The sequence below is a fragment of the Pezoporus wallicus genome, unplaced genomic scaffold (assembly GCF_028554395.1).
Source record: "Pezoporus wallicus isolate ANWC-B61680 ecotype Strahan unplaced genomic scaffold, APGP_CSIRO_Pwel_v1 contig_3817, whole genome shotgun sequence".
In the NCBI taxonomy this organism is placed as follows: domain Eukaryota; kingdom Metazoa; phylum Chordata; class Aves; order Psittaciformes; family Psittacidae; genus Pezoporus; species Pezoporus wallicus.
The window spans coordinates 2644853-2664266 of NW_026635157.1; the positions used below are offsets into that span (position 1 = coordinate 2644853).

General features: G+C 39.2%; 1 protein-coding gene across 2 annotated transcripts in view; it reads left to right on the plus strand.

The window, feature by feature from the left end:
- The window catches only part of TIAM2 (TIAM Rac1 associated GEF 2), a 134524-nt gene that overhangs the window by 89963 nt on the left and 25147 nt on the right, over positions 1-19414 (plus strand). Inside the window, exons 1-2 of one of the 2 annotated variants that reach the window (XM_057406292.1) lie at positions 262-280; positions 12913-13016. Coding sequence is in view for 1 of the 2 variants with exons in the window: in XM_057406274.1 (XP_057262257.1) it covers positions 12913-13016 (104 nt within the window). In the remaining variant the exon portion in view is untranslated. Of the gene's footprint in view, positions 1-261; positions 281-12912; positions 13017-19414 lie in introns of those variants that run through there. The other variant, XM_057406274.1, reaches the window with a different exon arrangement.

Sequence of the window (19414 nt, forward strand, 5' to 3'; positions counted from 1 at the left end):
CCCTCAGCTTTGGGGAAAGGCACTTACCTTCTGTATAGGGTCTCGGTTCCTATCTGGCCCGTCTTTCTAGAGGTGTGGCCCCAGGAGCATGAAGAAGTCTTGGGTGCTGCCAACAAAGGGGAGGCTTGCTCCTCCTCTTCCTCCTCCCCTGCACTGCCTTAGCTTTCCCTTCCAGCCCCACAGCACTCACCCCACCCCTGTGCTGGCAGCGGCACTTGCTGGAGCCTTTGAAGAAGCTAATCGAGGAGGAAACTTTCTTTCCCCCTCCCCTGCAAACTCGGTGAGTTGAGCCAGTGGGTGCAGGGGTCTGACAAGAGCCAGAGCCAGGCAAGGAGGATAAGGATGAAGGTGAGCAGGCAGGTGCCAGCGGAGAGCTGGTTGCAAGGAGAGTTACTGTCGGAGAGGGCAAGCTCTCTTTCAGTTGACCTTCCCACAGAACACCTCTTCAGCCATTTTCATAGAATCCTAGAATGGTTTAGGTTGGAAGGAACCTTAAAGATCATCTAGTTCCAGGCCACCTGCCATGAGCAGGGAAACCCTCCACTAAGCCAGGCTCCTCAAAGCCCTGTCCAGCCTTGCCTTGAACATCTTCAGAAAATGTTCCCATTTTGGAGCATGGGTTTTGCCTTCTGCTTTCCCACCTCTTGCACTGATTCCTGAAAAAGAGCATAGTCTGTGACATGCTGTTTTGAATCACTCCTGATGAACCTATTCCCCTCATGTGGTAAGTGGCTCTTCTGTTGCTGAAGACATGAGCCATTTCTGATTTTTAGCTTAGTAAGCACTCACAGAAGCAAAGCACATCAGTCGGCCAGAAGCTTAATTTTGACATGACTAAATTATTATTGAGAGCATGTTTTTAAAATTAATTGGCTTGGGTTAAATTCCAAGGTGCTTTCTGTTTCAATAAGCTTCACTAGATGGTTTAGGTGCCTCTGTAAAGTGTAACTGCAGGTCACAGCTTCTCCAGAAAACTTGCTCCAACTAGGTTTGTCAGATACCACCAAGTTGAGGGAGGAAAAGAAGGGAGACAGAGGTTGACTCTGCAGCCAGCTGGCTGTATGCATGTTGCTGCACACACCTCCCCAGGAAGCAGTCCCTGTATCCTCCTCCAGCCCCAATCCAGCCTGAATATCAGAAAGACCTGTGTGTCCCTTTTAAGACTAGAGACAAGTCAGGAGGATGTGAAACTAAGGTCATCTGTAGCCTCCAGAAGCTGGGAGCTGTGCCTGGAGCACTGGCTCAGACCACTCTGCTTGTTGCTGTTTGCCTGTAGTTTTTAAAGCATTTTGTCCATGTCTTTTAATATAAAGTTTTTAATATAAAGTTTAGTTTTTAAAACTAAAACTTAACTGAGAAACATTTCTAAATTAACTTCTGCATTTAGCTGTTCCCAAACCAAGTCCTGTTTGTTCACCTAGCTGCTGTTTCAACAGTTAAATTCTCTTGATTGTGCTGTAGGTCATGGCCTTCTTTCCACTCCATGTGTGAGGAATCAAAGAATTTTTTTATTCTTTCACAGAAAACTTTTGAGCTCAGAAGAGGTGAATATTGCTTCTTAGCTTCCCAAGTTCTAAGGGAACCCACAGTCCTGATCTGTGTTAGTTGTGCAGGTCTGCACACATCGCTCACTCTTGCCTAGTAGATCTCATCCGGTGGTTTTGTGTGGTGTGGGGCAACACACGAGAAATGCATTGCTTCTTTTTAACATAGACATGTAGTTGCCTATGCAACATGACTGCTTATCTGCCTGAAGATAGATGAGTGCTGGGTTTTCTTGTTTTTAATCACTACCTAATTTACTTCAGCAGGAAGCCACACAGATGTGATTGAACACGCAGTGGCTGTTCATCAAAGCAAGCTCAGAAGTGAGGTGTGTGTTTACAGTAGACTTGGACAATTGTGGGAGGTTAGCTCCCACTCCAGCCATTTGTGTGCCGCTAATGCAAGTGTCTGTCCTGTGCTCATGTGAATCACTGGGTAAAAGTTAGGTCTGGCCTGTGACAATACCCAGAACCTTAGCAGTATAGAGGTTAATTCAAACAAAGTGTTTGCCTCTTCAGTGTATGCTAGCGTTCAGAAGCTTGATCTACAGGAGCACTCATTGCCTGCTGCATGTTTTGCAATGCAGTGTTTCCCAAGAGTGTTGGTTTAATGAGCTCTTGCTGGCACTTGACAAACTGTCCTGTTGGCTTCCTGCTAGATGCGTATGCTACAAATTAGAAGATTGTTTATGCTATAAAATGGGACAGCCTTAAATGCTCTTCGTTGTGCTTTTCTACTGAAAGAGCATTCTGTTCTGCTTTGCTAAGTGATGCTGTGATTTAGTCCCTGTAAAATCAGCGGGCCTAATTGTTCTTTCCTGGTATAAACTCCATTAAAGCCTGTGGAGCTGCACCTTCAGGCTCAGTGACAATATGTAGGCATAAATCATGACATTGCCTGTCCTACTGAATTCTGTGGCATGACAATATGGACAGCAAGAAGATTTATTATGATGATAAAGTTACAGACATCTAGATATAGACCAGTGTCTTAGGCATGACTTAAAGCACATCAAACAGCAGATATTCTGTGTTTCACAGAGGTAAGATAGGTTGAGTAATTATAAAACCTCTTTAAGCTAGCCACAAAGTCTTGCTAAACTATTAAGTAACTTTTTGGGTTGTTTTTTTTTTGTGTGGGTTTTTTTTTTGTTTTTTTTTTTGTTTGTTTGTTTTGTTGTTTTTTGTTTTTTTTCTTTCTGTTTTCACTACTTTTGTGCCTATAAATCTGAGATGAAGAAGAAAATGTACCAGTAAGGTGGTACACTTGGTACCTGGACAGGGCCAGCTCCATTTGCATTCCAACTCTCCTCAGTGCAAATGACCTCTGAGAATGGCCAAAACCATTCTATGTGAGCAATCCTACAGTAGCAGCAGAAACCAGGAGAAGAACCACTGGCAGAACCTCTGCTTGTCCAGTAGCCCCAGCCTGGAATCCCAATGACAACAGTGGGCTGCAGCCTTTGCTGACACTTGTAGAGGATGGTAGCCACCCAACATGGGCTCTGCTGTATCTTCCTCCTCCATATCCCAGACACATAGCCCCAGTTGTTGAATTGGAGTAGAAGGGTGATACATAGCTACAGCTAACACTGGCTTCCAGTGAGACTGTATAAAGAAGGCACTTAGGAAACAAATGTATTTAAATAACAATTGAGAAGCAAGTGTGGAGTGTTAAGCTTAAAACTGAAAAGCCTGAACTCTTGTCTCACTGGCAGAACTTGGACAGAGAAAGTTTAGAAAGCTAAATAACCTTATAAAAACATACCATTGACATGCAGAGGGCTAATCAGGCAGTGCTACAGAATTGCAAGCAGCTATTCCCTATTATGTTGCTAATTTGTATCTCCTATTGATTACTGAATTACCAAATGAGTCAAATTACTTTGCTTCATCATGAACAGTTAAATTAACAAAGGAACTCCCAAGGGATCTAAAGGACTCTGCTCCAGCTTCAAAATGGTTATTTCTGCAGATATTAAAAAAAATACAACCCCCCCCCCGAAAAAAAAAAAAAACAACAAAAAACGGAGCATAAAGCAACCTACAGAAAGTCACACTTGCACAAGTAGGTGGCTGACTGGAGCTAAGCCACTGTTCAGCATGTGGCACAACATGTCTTAAGCAAGCTGTATGATACAAGAATATTTGCATTAACATACTGGCTTTTTCTAAACAAGAAAATGTCCTGCCTGAGCATTTCAGACCCTGGCTAGAAGTATGAGTTTCTCTTTATCTAGGCAGTATCAGATCTGCAAAAAGAAGCAGCCTGGTTACACTGTCCTTCAGGAAGCATGTAGAGCACCTTCCGGTGTTTCGTAGTTTGCTCCCTGAAGGGATGAGAGGGGATATGAAGGGAACTTTCTTCTCTGGCCTGTGATTGCATGTCTTGTTTGGTAACAATTTGTCAGTGACAGGCATCTAGTAATTCTGTGCTTAAGAACCCTATTTGAAGACTGGTGTTATGACAGCTGTATGCTAATTTTCTTCCCAGATTTAACATCTTGAATGAATTTCTGAATGAAGTTTCTAGCTACACCAAAGAGTCAGTTGTTACAGCCTTTATGCTAAGCTGAGAACATACCTTCTAGCCAGTCCCGAAACAGATTGCAAAATGCATTGGAAAGCAACAAATGATAAAAGACAAAATACCTTGCAGAATTAAAAGATTTCTGAATTATTAAAATCCAGTGCCTTTTTTGTGAATTTCTTTAGCATGTTTAGTTTTAGCTGTCTAGAAACTGAAGTTACATCTACTAGGAGACTCAAGTCATATTAATTTAGCAATAAGAATATGTGCTAGTTGTTGGTATCTGAAGTTAGGTCAGAGGCTTTCAGAAGAACTTGAAAATTTTCTAGGCAAAAAAGAGGAAGGGTTTTGAATTGGTAACAAATTTATTGTTTCACTGTCTTTTTATCTGTTGGCTAAAGCAGAATGAAAGCTGTAAACCACTGTACAGTTAATAACCACAGTTACCACCCGCAAATTGGTTTTAATTTACTCCAGCATTGGAGTGTGAATGCCTAGTAATAATACATGTCTGTTAGTACCGGCTGTGGGGTAACAACTGAATTGGAACTGTGCAATAGTTAAAAACTTCAGTTAAATTCCAGTTAAAATTACTGAATTGAACTAACACCCCCATAAGTCTGGAAAATTTAATTGGAGATTAATAGGAGCCTGTACTTAAGGTCCATGGTACCTTAGTCATTTGCCCAGATTCATAGAGAACCCCAGTGAAGATGAAAGGTGAATTAAATTGCTTTGGCTTTCAGATTGATGTTTCAATTGGTATTTCTCATAAGTGGCTGCAACCTACCTGCCTTCTCCAGTGCAAATGTCTGTTGTGGGACACTTAATGAATCCTCCATGGGAGTTTGAATTCTACTTTTAGAGCTCTCTTGCTTTTCTCCTGATCACAGTTAATGTGCTCTTTGCAACCTAGATAGAAATTTAAAGGGCTGCAGAGACTGCAGGGGCTCTGTACTGGATGCCAGTTGCACACTGTTCTCTGCTGATCTCAGGAGATAACATAAGCCAAAGAACTGAAAGGTCTGATCCTCAAATAACAAGACACACAAGTTATGAATAACTGAACTAGTGAACCCAGCACCCTTCATATCTCTCTGGTGAAACTTGGATGCTTTCTTTAACAAAGATTGTGAGAATGTCTCTTGAAAGCCATTCAGTAAATTCCTGTGGATCAACTGTTACTTTTTGAAAGATCTCTCTTGAAGTCAGAAAGAAAAAGCAAACAGAAGGAAATGCTTACATACCTATTTTTAAACTTCACTACAAAAGAGTAAATATACTGTTGAAAACCTGAAATATATTTGGTTGTATCAAACCAAAAGAAATAAGCACGTGTGCTACCTGCCAGGTTGAACTGTTTAAGTTATAGGTATTAGACTCCAAAGGAGTACATTCAGAGTTCACCACACTGATACTTCTCCAGGCAGTGCTGGAATGTTTCACCTACCACTCCCTGTTTTTCAGTAAGTTTGAAGGCATTAAGACCACCAAGGCTTTGTACCTTTCTGAGAGTTGGCTCAGACTTTAGTATGATTTGCACCAGGGATTTTGGAAATACTTGTTATCTTCTCTTGGAAGCTTACTTTTCTCTTGATAGTAACATTGGCTAGAAAAATATGGGAACTGCAAGCTTATCATAATTAACTGATCAGTCTGGAGAATTAACACAACAATAAGAAATGCAGCATTCCATACACCTAGCTTAACTTTATTACCCGAATGTAATATCTCATTTCCGTCCAAACCGTGCAGCTGTGTTATGGAAAAGCTCTGTAATGGGGAGAGGGAGAATATTCTACATGCTGAAGATTGGCTGTGTTGTGTTTTATTGTCAGTTTCTAGAGCATTTGGGAATTAGTGAAAATATTGAATGCATTCTTTCCTAGTGGATAGACTGGACCTCCTATAATTCCTTGTAATTACAGATCCTAATTATTTTTCAAGCTAAAATTCCTATTAGTATTCTCAGAAATAAGTTGATGCCCACTTTTTTTGTAACATCTATCTGAAATCACTGGATAATACTAGTGTTTAAAAATGCTGTCAGTTACTCTGATTTGAGATCAGGGTATCTGTACTTTAAAGCCTAGACCAAGCTTGAAGCTCTGCATGTGTGTTTTAAGTACTCCAGATAAAAAAACTGCATCAGCAAGGACATGAAATGAGAGCCCCATTTCCCTCTCATGTGCCAAAGAACTACAAATGAGAAAAAGATCAGTTTGTAGCAGAGTAACCGCTGGAGTTCCTTATTAAATGAACATCTGAGCTGGAATGAGCAAGTGACTGGGGTGTAGGGCAGCTCTTGGGGTTTCTTTACCAATGTGCACTTGTGATATAAGCATTCTTTTACCCATAAACACCCTTTGCAGTATCTTTACACATCAGTACTAATGAAACTTAAAGTATTTCTTGCACTCTACTGAACAGACAGAGCCTTTCAGTGATCTGTCCATGCAGCTGTATTTAGGCATCTGTGTAATACTCGTGCTACATTGGTGACAGAGAAACCTAGAATGGGAAACAATTTCCAGGCTCAGTGAGTCCAGTCCTCTGCTAGTCAAGGCTTTCAGCAACCCTGTTGATGCATTTATCCTATTTGATTTTAAAATAGGATAGAGTGGTTTTATTGTTTGCTCCCAGGTAAGTTGCTTATGTGATGGTTGAAAGCCAGTCTTATAACTGAAGACATATATATTGAAGACGTGTATTGAAGAGAGAGGCATATTCCTGGCTGATGTTGTAACAATATCTGCTGGCCTTGACCATTGCTTAAGTAGCTCTATCTCACAACTACATGTTGTTAAACCCTTCTTCACACTTCCATGCTTCTTTCATGTTTCCAACTGAGGAGCCACAGCTTATAGAAGGAATTGCTCTTACTGGTCCCTGAAACCTTGTTCTATGTAATTTCATTATGGGACTGTGGCCCCCATCTTCAAGGTCATGTTGCACCTCCTTTATGCATCTCCAGTCATGCTCTTAATTAATGCTGTGTATTAACTTTGAATGATTAAAGTATTTAATAAGAGTAATTCCTATTGTACTTTCTTTAATGAAACAAATAATGAAAACACCAAGTAAAATTGGTCCCCAAATCCATGCTAGACAAAATCTATCATTAGCTTCTCCTGGGCTTAGAAGTACATTCAGGCTGATCTACTGTTATATCATCTGCTAGCAGTTCTGCCTTAATTCCCATCCTTTTCATTTTAGCTAATAATTTCCCTCGGGATATTATAAAGATTTATTTATTTATTTACTTACTTACTTTTTTATTTTTAACTAAATTTCCAGAAGGTTGAATTTACCAAAGACAGATGTCAGGTTATTTTGACACAGTCTGTTTACCCATACCGTATGTATATAACTTTCAATTTATCTCCACATTGTAAATTTTTCTTTCCTAAAATTGATTGTGAAAGCCGTAGGTTACTACATAGGTCACAGATCTCATTAGATTTCCCCAGCATTCTTGTTTCTTCTTTAAACGTAGCTATTGCTTGTTATTCACCAGCTGCATCATCCACTTTTCCCTATCATCAGTAAAATCATTTATTAAAATCGGTGCTCTTTGAGTTTCAATTTCATATGCCAGGTTTACAGTGTTGAGGGCTAAGGAAAGTTTAATCCTCTGATTTGTTGCATGAGTTCAAATCTGATTGCACCCACCTCAAATATGTAATTTTCTAGTCATTAATTGCTACCCTGCCTCACTCTCCTCTGTTGAGGACAGACAAATTTCAGCCTGAGTCAGTCACATCCTATGGGACTAGCTTTACCATGAACTTTAGGCTCTGAATCTATTTGTTGTAGGGAATGTTTGGTGATATGATTAAGTGGATCAGTGGAGTCATGGATACTAGGAAAGATTTACAGCTGCTAGCTGCTAATCAAGCATCTTACCTTCACTGGAACAGACTCAGAACCCATTTGGTTTCCTCACCTGAATCTGACAGAACAGGTGATTTCATCTCTCTCCTACATCATGGATGAACATCTTGGTGTCAAGCTACTTCTTTTTGCTCTCTGTTAGGGATAATGTGAAGGATATGGTTTCATTCTGATGCAAAGCAAACTGTCTTTGAAATCTCAGAAACATTGCAGAATGGAAACCTGATTTTCCATATTGGCATAGTCACTATATTTTTACTGAGGTCAGGACTGCCTGTCAGGGTGCCTCTTTACTTGCTGAGGGTAGTTATCAAGTGATGCACTGAACTACTGCTCCTGCTAGGTCTGAAAATGGTGCCCTACAGTGGTCTTAATTTATCTTGGAGTGAGTGACTGAGTACATTTAATTTTGCTGTGTTATCTTCTCACGTAGAGCTGGAAGGAATGTTGTGTTCAATTACCATTGTCAGTAGAGTGGCAGGTGGAAACACACCCTCTTGCTGTACTTTGAAAAGGGGGTGGTTACACCACCTGCATAGTGCTTGACATGTGTTAACACTTGACATGCTTGTGATGGTTATTTAGCTTTTTTTTTAAATTGGTGGAAAAAAAATATTATAAACCAGAACAAGTTCTGAAGTATTATGGGGAAAAAGAAATCATAAAAGAAACAGGTTCCTCAGTTCCTATTTTCTTCTCATGGTAACTTTGCCTTTGCAGTGAGTGGCTAAAGTGGTAAGAGCAGTGCTGACTAGAAAGTAATTAAGGCTTCTTCATTAATTAAACAGAAAAAAAAAAAAGAGATAAGTGACATTTGCATTTTGCATTTGTTGATGGCTTCTTTATGGTAAATGAATTGCCGGATGGTCGATGTTGATGTTTTCCAGTTGATTTCCTTTGGTATCTTGGCTGGGATTGTAGCACAAATTATTATTGTCTCACACATCTGCTAGAGGATGTGTTTCCACTGTACCTTACTGCTCACAAACATGTGAATAACTTCCATATTGACCACTTCTATGTGTATCACCACAGTGATGTGGGAAAGAGACATTGCTGTAGGCGTACAGAGCTCCAGGATATGCTGTATGTGTTTGTTTTTCTCACCAACTGTCCCATCTGTGTGCTCTATGCCTACTTTTAACTGAATGTTGAGTAGTGAGGAGCATGACTTAGGAAGTATACTTTCTTTCAGTTTTCAGTGCTTACATTGTAATTTCTCTTGAATGGCTGTGAGTCACGTATCTGCCTGTGAGCAAGACACAATATTGTAGGAGTAATGGCACTCTTCTTTGCTGATGCCATTGGCAGATGAAGGTGCTAAGCAGGTTCTTAGTACTTGGTTGGTCATTGCTAGATACCAAGCAAAAAGTTTGTTATGCATTTCATATGATGTAGTTAAGCTTTTCACATAATGGCATTTTCTACCTGTACTTTTCTGAGAATTTTAGCGTTTATCTGAGGTTGCGACTCTTCTTGTTTGCTGACTGTATTGGGTTTGTGTGGCAAGGTTTTGGTAGTGGGGAGTCTACAGGGGGTGGCTTTTGTGAGAAGCTGCTAGAAGCTTACCCTGTGTCTGATAGAGCCAATGCCAGCCAGCTCCAAGTTTTAACTCAGTACTATCAGTTCCTTTTTTTTCTTCCAGACAGGTTTATCACAAGTATGTTAATAGAATAAATCTGATGTACTACTGTAATGGAGCTGTATAGTCAGACTGAGTCATGGTATACTCACCACTGCTATGCTGGAAAGCCCTTTAAGCAAGGTTTCCAGCAAAACAGTCTGTGTTCTCTTTAACTAGTCAGTAATGTAATTATAGTGAGGTAAGTGACATTAGAGATAGCTTTCTAAAAATAATAATATTAATTAAAAAAATTGTCAGGAAGTGCTGATTTGACCTCACATTTGGATGATTTTTAGGAATGTATATCTCCTTGCATTCTTTCCTATGCTCATGCCCAGCATTAATCCAGAATATTATATACTGGAATGATTTCATATTCTCACATCTTTGAATTAATTCAGTTCATAGTCTCTACAGTTTTATTGCTAGTTTTCCCTGAAATGGTAGTGGTTACCTGCCTGTAAGGTACACTACTACTTTTGAACATCTTTGTTAATAAGAATCCCATTGTAGAGCTAAATCTAAATTTGAATGTTCAAAGACAATACATTTTGTATGGTTTGGCTTGATGCTCCCTTTCCGTGTAGTACTAGAAGCAGAGAGAATTCCAATATTACACTTGCTGCTGTATTGATGACCTTAGGCTTTGCACTTGAAGTTACCCATTCTCCAAGGTAATACTCATTTTCTTTGCCCTTTGAATTTGGTTGGGGTTTTTTTTTGTTTGTTTGTTTTTAGCTATGTAGCTGATATTGGTGGTTCTGTGCTCCTTGGGAATAATTTGGTAGTTTATAGGAGCAGATCCAAAGGAAGTCTGCTTCCACAGTAAGAGAAGGAAAGAGAGACAGGATATGGATGCTAAACTGATCAGCGAGCCATACGTCCTTCCTTCCTTCCCTCCCCCTGTTAGTTTGTCATGCAACGTGCAGTAGGATGTCCTTTTCCACCTTGGATCCTTTCCGTGTAACTTTTTTTAGGTTTTACTATTTAAAATAACATTTGCTGTTGCTTACCCTAACTACCATCAGCAATGCATTCTGCCAATAGCAAGTGCTATTAAAATGGTCAAGGCTATATAGACCTACTGCTGACAGTCCTATAGACTACAAAGGAAAAACAAAGATTGGGGTGAAGGGAGGAAAAAATATATCATCTGGACAAAGTGATATAATGTTCTGTTTACCTACTTGGGTGGTGTCATCCTGATTTCTTCCGTTCTTGTTGTCTGCTGATCATTTTATCTTATTTTCCTCTTCCTACTTTTATACTTTCTCTTCATTGCTTACGTAGGTTAGTTTTACTTCCTGTTTTGTAAAGGACAAATGTATTGAATGCTCACTTTGTAAAATCAGAGAAAAGACATAGTTTTTTTTTTCTCATTAGATAGCTACCTGAGGTTAAACTCTAGATCCTTTATGCCACTGCAGAATCTCTCAATTGCATGCTGCTTGGAGGTATAGGGGAGAAGAGTGATAAAACCGAAAAAAATGGGAAGTAATATCCTTGGCATTGGCTCACCCCCACAAAAAAATGTTATTTAAAAGTCAGTTCAGATTTTAGGAGTTGGCTTACCTTTTGTATACCCAGGAGTAGACAGTGGTGAAAGTCAATAGGCATTCCTGATTTTACCCATATATGGAAGAGAGACTAAAAATTACTTTAAAAGTAGAGGGCAGGAGAAAATTTTTCAGGCTTGGTAGAGGAAGAGGGATAAAAGCATAATAAAATAAATAGACAAGTCACACTCCTTTTTAAGTTCTTAAAGAAGATAGGTGGTTGATTGATGGAGTTGTGTAAAATGTTTTTCCTGCAAAGGTGATAACTTGGGGTATTGCATGTTACACAGGCTCTGAAATATCAGGAGCCACACCTGTCTCCAGGAGGAAAAGGTAAAAAAGCTTGAGGAGAGAAAAGCAGTGGGACCTTGGTCCTGCAAGGATAGGGAAATGACAGAGTAGTCACATCTTTGGGTGAAAAGTGACAACCTTTATGCTAAGCTTGGCATAGACACCTTAGTAACATATGGAAAAATAAAATATCGAGATGAGATCATGCTTAGGTATTTGCATAGGTCTGTCTGCCATGTTTAGTCTTTCCCAGGAAGACTCCTCCTGGGCCTAAGGTGCTCTTTTGGCCATAAGATTCCCATTTTCCTCCCAGCTTCAGTCCATATTTGTCAGTTCTTGCTGAGAGGAGCTGGTCCTGCTCTGCAGGGACCACAGCAGCACCCAGGCAGAGAGATACTGTTGTCCTTCACAATTCATTATTGCTAACTCTCATGATTTTGCTGCAAGATGAGTGATACTTATTTTAATTACCACCTCAGTTGCTGGAGTCAGTGATTAAATGAGAATCTTGCCTTTCACTTAAAAATAAATCTCCAGCATTTGTAGGTGTTGAGAAAGAGCTTGAAAATATGGTAATATGGTGTGAATTATACCCCAGAGGCTTAAAGGCTAGAAAACAAAGCAGCAAATTAAAACAAGGCTTCATTTTATTACTATTTTATCTTTTGAGGCTACTCAGATTGAGAATACTGCAGCTCAAAAATCACTTGTTTACTTCTAGAAGTTTAATTAGAATTTCCATGTAAATGTCTCTGCAGATTTTAAGCAGCCAATTGAGGCACTGTAAAGAAAAAAACCCATCATTTTTATCCGAATGTTCAATATTGTTGAATAGATCTTGAGTTTACATATAAATGTTATTAAAAGCTACAGTCTGTCAATAAGTAGAGCAGGGCAGCGCCTCCTTTGGTTTTTACAATGTGCCAGCTACTATGTGCATGGACTCCAAACTTGGTAAACTTGGTGGACTATTAGTAGCAAGAAGAGATGTTATCTGTATTATGAACTGTGGTGCCTACTCCAAGGCAAAATTCTCTTTTCTTAAATCTTTAAGGGATTCAGGAGTAAGTCATGATGAACAATAGTGTGCTCATCCGAGAACTACTGAGTGCATTTAATTATCCTCACTGGTTGTCTCAGCTCAGTGTGTGCTTATTACAGTTAATGCTACCTTTGAAAGCACACTGCTAGAAAGAGCGTTAGGTTTATTTTGGTAGATCAGATTTGTACATTGCTTCAGACAGTCTTAAGTGCCCAGCTGCTGTTTTGAAAGCAGAGTTTCCAGGCACAGTTGCTCCTTGCTTTGACCTTTTGTGTTATTTTTTTTTCTGGCAGGTGGAGAGGATCACAGATTTTGTATTCCTTCTCTACTATTATTTTGGCTAGTACCAAAAGTATTTGCAGATAAAAGCAAATAATTTTCCTGTTCCTGTCCTATAACACTCTAATTTCTTTGTTTTCTTTTGAATGCAGATTTTAGTAATGTGCCTGATGTCACATCCAGCTTGAAAAGGAGCAGTACTGATGGCATTCTGGACCAAGTGCCATACAGGGAGAAGATTGATCCACCTTTCAGGGTAAGAACATGCTTGATGTAATAGTCGTTATGAACAAAAAGAGTGTTGTAGTGTTAACGCTCTGTGTTTTGTGAGAAAGAATTTAATGTATTGCACTAATTTAAAAAAAAAAAAAAAAGGAAAACCCAACAAAAATGAAATAACAGACAAAAACCCCAATTATGTGTATTACCTTTGTTTAGTGTTTTATTATCTTGAGGTCACCTGACAGGTCATCATCTTTGGCACAGCTGGTGGGTCTCCAAAAGCAGTGTGATGAGTACAAATGGCAAATAGGTTGAAACTTGTTAAATTCATCTTTCTTTGTTGCTTGAAGCCAGTTCTCAGAGAACCGTAAAGCTGCTACAGCCTTCCTTCAAATTGATTCAGTTTGGTTCATGTTTTCTTTTTGCTGGTACTTCTACGGCTGTTGTTAAGACTGCAATGACCATAGCAATACTTGCTTAATGTCAGTAGTTTTACACTGGACTGCAGACTTGGAGAGGAACAGTGTTTAGGAGCCCAATCTCTAATTTGGAGTGCCTTTGTGTGTCTGCAGTTACTGTTTGACTTTGGTTGAAGTAATGGATGCTCAGATCTTCTCTCAGTCAGCACCTTGGAAGGTGAGGCAGGGACCCCCAGAATCCGTGTCCACCTTAAAATGTGTTGGTCTTCGAAGAGCAATTTTGGTCTCAGAGCAATTTTGCTCTGAGGCAGTCAAATTGCAGCTTGTGTCCAAGATGAACATCCCGCTGCTACCGTGGGAGTGTTCTCATGTTGGTGGCTGTAATTTTACTAGGCGTTGCAATCCTGACAACAGAAACATTTTTGTTACTTCTGTTGAGTTGGTTATATCTCCAAGCAAATTTAGGATAACACTTGCATTACACTCTTGCATAATACAAATGAAGTTATAAAGTTCTTATGGTTCTGCAATATATTACTGTCTTGTACTAGGTTGTATGAAAAATTGGTAGAGATAAGGCAGAACGTAAAAACTCTGAAGACGAGAATAGGGAAGATATATTGTGCCTCTAGCCGTACCTAGGGGAGCTGATCCTGTCTTACTTTTGGTATTATTTTGTAATCTGCCTTAGTCTATATAGGTGACTTTATGCAGTTTCCTGACAAAGTAATGAGAAGCCCAGTGATTGTGACTCTTCAGCCCACCTCCTGCTGCACAGGGGATTCCCACAGAGATAATCTATATCCTGTGAAACATATTGCTTACACTACTAAAAGTCTCTGCAACCAGACAAGAATGAACTGGATTTTCCTCCCCCCTAGGACAAATTGTTCCTTTGGAAGGGAAAATGTAGATTTCTATTTCTGTACTGTCCTGTTTCAAGGCTTCTGCAGTGTTTTAGGGGCAAGGATCTTTGCAGAAGCACAGAAGAGGTGACCCCAAGGCTTAGGATGACTCTGTAGCTGACTGCACCAGCAGGCTAGTGCTTGGGCAGGTTCCCCCAGGTGCCTTGGGGTACCCTGCTTGACCTGGCTATATGCACACCCCCTCATGCACTGTGTGGATATACGTGGCTGAGCTCCTGTGCTGATAAAGGGGAGGAGGTTTTGGAGCATCAGCTTTACTTTAGCAGAAAAACAAAGCCAGTCCTGATCATCTCTGTCAAATACACCAGATGACAGAAAGGGAGAGTTCAAGAGGATTTAAATACATGAAGAACAATTCATGTACACTAGTTGTTGCGCTGAACGTACTAAATATGCCCCAATGCTCTAAATGACGTGCTGCAATTAAAGATAAAAAAAAGGAGAGGGGGAAACACAGATCCACTCCTTGCCCTCTCTGCAGCCTTAAATCTGTCATGTCTAGCAATATTAATGGCTTGTACACAATTTGCTGAAGTAATGGGCTATGGCATGTGGCAGTTTGCTTCTTGGGTTGGCATGCAGGTCTGCTAGTGCCCTTTTAGAGAATTATCTGAAGCTGTCCTAGTTTTGTAGGTGCAAGGGGCAAAAACGGCTTGGCAGAGGCAGTCTGACTTGAACTGCAGCTGTAAACAAGCCTGTGACAGCTCTACAATTTCTGCAAATGGTTTGTAATTGATTGCTGTCTTTCTGTTGGAAGGTGCCTATTACTGTCAGAGCTTTTTATCTGAGCTTTTTGATTTCTCCGATAGATGTGGAATTAAAAACACCCAGACCTTACAGTAAATGTAGGTAATGTGTATATAGTAGGTGCTTTTGTGGTTGAGTATAAAAGGAATTAAAATGATTTCTGTCTTTATAGCTGTGATTTGAGACTGCTCGCCAGATGAACAACAGCTATTGCTAATAAAAGCTACTTTGAGGAAATTGTGCAGCCTCCAAAAGCACAGCATCTGGATTTGGGTTTATTTTTTCTTTTCTCTTTTGCCTTCTGTTTCCTGCACATGCTAACTTGACCCACGCCTGTGGGAGAGTAGGAGTGCAGACACCTCAGCATTAGGCAATGCTGCAGAAGTATGGGGGAGAGGAAATCTGTAGACTCTGCTCTGTGGAGATGTTGGTGGCGCTAAGAGGTTCTGAGCACAGCCTGAGCACAGCCTGGAACAGGAACAGCTTGGGATATTTCAGGGGAGAGGCAGCTAGAGATGCTCACTTCCCAGTTGTCAGAAGCTGTAGATACAATTACTTGGCTCTGAGGGGACACACTCCTTTGAAGCTGGGTTGAATTTTGTCCCATAAAATGTAAGTAAATAATGGGAGTCTTAAAGCTTTGGATTTAATGGCTGCATGTCTGATTTCTAGATTTTGTGTTTCTCATTTGGAGCATTTTTTTTTTTTTCATTATTATCTTTTTCATCTCATACCAACAACCTAAGCTTAAGCATCATCTTAACTGAAAGTACAGTGAGGCATTTCAGAAGTTCCTTGTAATCTCACAAGAATGAGTCTTTTGTTGCATGTGTACTACATTCAAACATGGGTTCATTCAGTCATTCATTTTTTGTAGCCCAAGAAATTAATCAATTTAGAATAGTTGTATGTTTGTGTTTCAAGTGAGAACTAAAAAATTAATTAGAAAGGCAATAGAGGATTGTTTCATTCCAGAAAAGGAAACTATTCCTTAGTTATAAAATAATATTAAAAACATATGGACATCAAGAGCCATTAATTCAAGATGCTCATTAGTTTTGTCAGCTCTGTAGTTCTGGGATGCCCATTTATACCTTTAATACCTTTAACACCTTTAACTTTATTTTCTATTTTATTTAACAAGGTTAGATGTTATACTTCTAACACATTCTGCTGCAGTACATTTTCAAACTGTGTTAAAATACTGTTTGCTGTGGCATATCGTCCTTACAATTGTTGGTTCTGGAGTATGTAGGCGTGCTGTTGACAGAAGAATAGAGGACCTCAGAAAATGTAGGAATTGAATATGCTTGTCAGTGCAATTAGTTTTAGTTGTGTTTATTCATTTTGAGAACTAATTATCTGTGTTTCTGGTGCTCAGTTAAATCCTGGTGTGTTGACAGTTGCCAAGAATCAAGCTCTCTGTACATCCAAGTAGCATGAAGCTGAATAAATAAAAAAATGCAACTTTTCCTTTAGCTACTCATGATTTCTAATTGCAAACTGCATTGGTTAGAAATACTTTCTCTAACCCACAGTTTCTTTAAAGATGAAGTTTAGAAGTCTGTTACTAATTTATCTTTAATTTGTATTTTCAATATATTAAAAATATCCTTTTATGAAAGACAAACATAGCTAAAAGGTGAAATTTTACCATTTAAGTACCTCTTATTCTATGGTCTCTTGTAAGAGTGCTGCAATCTGACTTCCAGTTGCTCTGAATCTTTTGAGTATCATTGGAGTTAAGTATTTCCAAAATCATATTAAATTTGAACAGACAGAAAGAAGGAACTTCATATAAATGCATGTGTGAGGGAGAATATTATTTTACAGATCTTAAGAAAAAGCCTTAGAGTAAAGTCTGTGAAATATTTCACATAACTTCATTATAGTCTCAGCTGTATATTAGAGTTCTTTATGAAACCTAAGAAACCCAGTAAAAATAGCTAATGTGATGGTTTGTAATCATGGTAAAAATAGTAAATGAATGCAGAATGGTTTTATGCTGGCATCTTCAAAAATTAACATTGCAGATGCAGAAACGGAAGCTACTCAGTGATGAGACATTTTGGATGTTAACAAGAATTTGCCCTCTAAAGAATGGCCAACTGGTTTGATTTTATAATGTTTTTGAAGTAGTGCTGTATTTCTTTCAAACAATGAAGTAAAATTGATTCTGGCAATAAGTTGCGCATCGAGACTTACAGAAATTGCCTTTGCTTTACTGTTAACTCTTAAAATAGTCAGTCTACTCTCAGAATGGGTTACTGGTCATTCATTAGTATGCGTATATATGGCCAAGTCTATCTCACCACCTCTTAATAAAAAATAAGTAACAAATACTACTCACTGCAGAGGGAGAAAACTTTTTTTTCCTTGGGAATATCATTCTTAATGCGATGAACAGAGAGTATGATGAAAAATTTCTGAACACCTTTCCTTAGCATGGACTGCTTTAGATTAGCTCAGCTCACTGCTTCTCCACTCCTGTGTTCACTTGCCGTCTATCTGGTCAGCAGACCGAATGGCATCTTTGGCAAATGAAAATCTTCATCTCCTGCAGGATGGAACATTTTCATCAAATACTTTCAGCTTTTTATAGGGATGAGGTGCAGATCAGTATTATGGCCCTACTTGAAATGTCTATATTTATAGATATAAGGGAAAAAAATAAAGTAGAAAAACCTATGTGCTTGGGCATTTCAGAAGTCTGCTTTTGGATGCTCAAGTTTCCTACGCAATGTCAAATCATCCTTCCAGTGCTGTTAAAGTTTGTATATTTTGTTTATTGTGATGCCAGTTGTGGACAGTCCTCCGTTTGCCAGACAGGAGTTTTTGCAAGTACAACAACAAGCAGATGTTTCCATGAACTCTGTGTGTCTGGGACCATGTTGAGGAATCTGGTTTTTGGTCTTCCTGCATGCAGTCCCGCTTCCTGTGCTCAAGGAGCCAATGCGCAAATGTGCCTAAATTGGATAACTGTCAAGGTTTTTCTCCAACCCTTCCAATCTAAAGTGTATGTGCAATTGAGCTGCTGATTTGCATATCAGATGCTGCCCAAGTAGTGTGAATGCTGAGGCTGGGTCAGAAAGCAAACCCATCTTCCCACTTCTGCATCATCCAGCTACCACCACAAGTTTCCCAAGACAGTGCTTTCAACAGATGAAAAACATGTGTCATGATTTCAAAAAGGAAATCCTTGTGTTACCTATTAGCTGACTTCATATGGCTATTTCTGTAATGAAAATCAACAAGTATTGTAAAGAGTTTGCTACGCTTTTGGTTTTGGCCTCCTGTATATACAGCATACCCATGTACCCAAGGGATGGCTTTCATAAATTGAAGAAATTAGTATTTTATCTTCAAACTGTCTCAAACTGATTTTGAAGCCCCTTCATTAGAAGTAGTGCTAAAGCCATCAAGTTCTCATTCAGACAGACTAATTTAAGGGTAAAAATCCTGAGATATAATATGCATTCAGGTCTAGGTTTAAACCTGAATTAAGAATGCCTGTCCTGTTGCTGGTGGCTGAATTCTCAATTGTTAAACTAAAAAATGTGGTTTGATTTTTGGGGAGAGGAAGTGGGCAACTATGACAGTTGCTATGGAATAGTAGAGGCAAAAGCAGTTAGTGGGCAACTATGACAGTTGCTATGGAATAGTAGAGGCAAAAGCAGTTAGTAATCATTATTCATGTAGTCCAATCCCAGCAGAAAATTAACACAATTGTTCGATGTTTATGGTTTGTTTGAATGGTATTTTATTTTCCAAAAGAAAGCAAGTGAATGCTAGGAATGATGTATTCTTCTGACTTGTTACCTAGAAAACATTGTACAAGCATGTGATTTGTAGCATATGTGCTGTAGGATAGTTCGGTACACCATTACTCAAAACATAACCAATGACCTTCTCTTGGCACTGTCAGTAAATGCTATATATGTGGTCATGGTGGTTAAATTACTTATTTTGATCTGGTGATGACACTCACTTACTTTCAGAGATGAGATAAGGATCATCATTCTGGGTGTGTGTATGTAAGAATTGGACGATTGTCTTTCAGTGGGTAAATGTCGAGAGATGTGGTGTTTTTTTTCCCATCAAAGTCCAACAGTTTCTTAGTAAAACTTTTCAGTGAGAAAGTTAAAGATTTACCAAAATATACTGAATCAGAAAGAAGATTTGTAATGATATGGTGCATAAAACATAAAAACTGACAAGTACAAATTGTATTTTGATTACATTTAGAATGGTGTGGCAGTGTATGTATGTATGTCAACATGTGTCTGGTAGGTTTCAGAGCTGTGTTTCTCTCCATTTGGTATAAGTGGCATCCTTTCTTG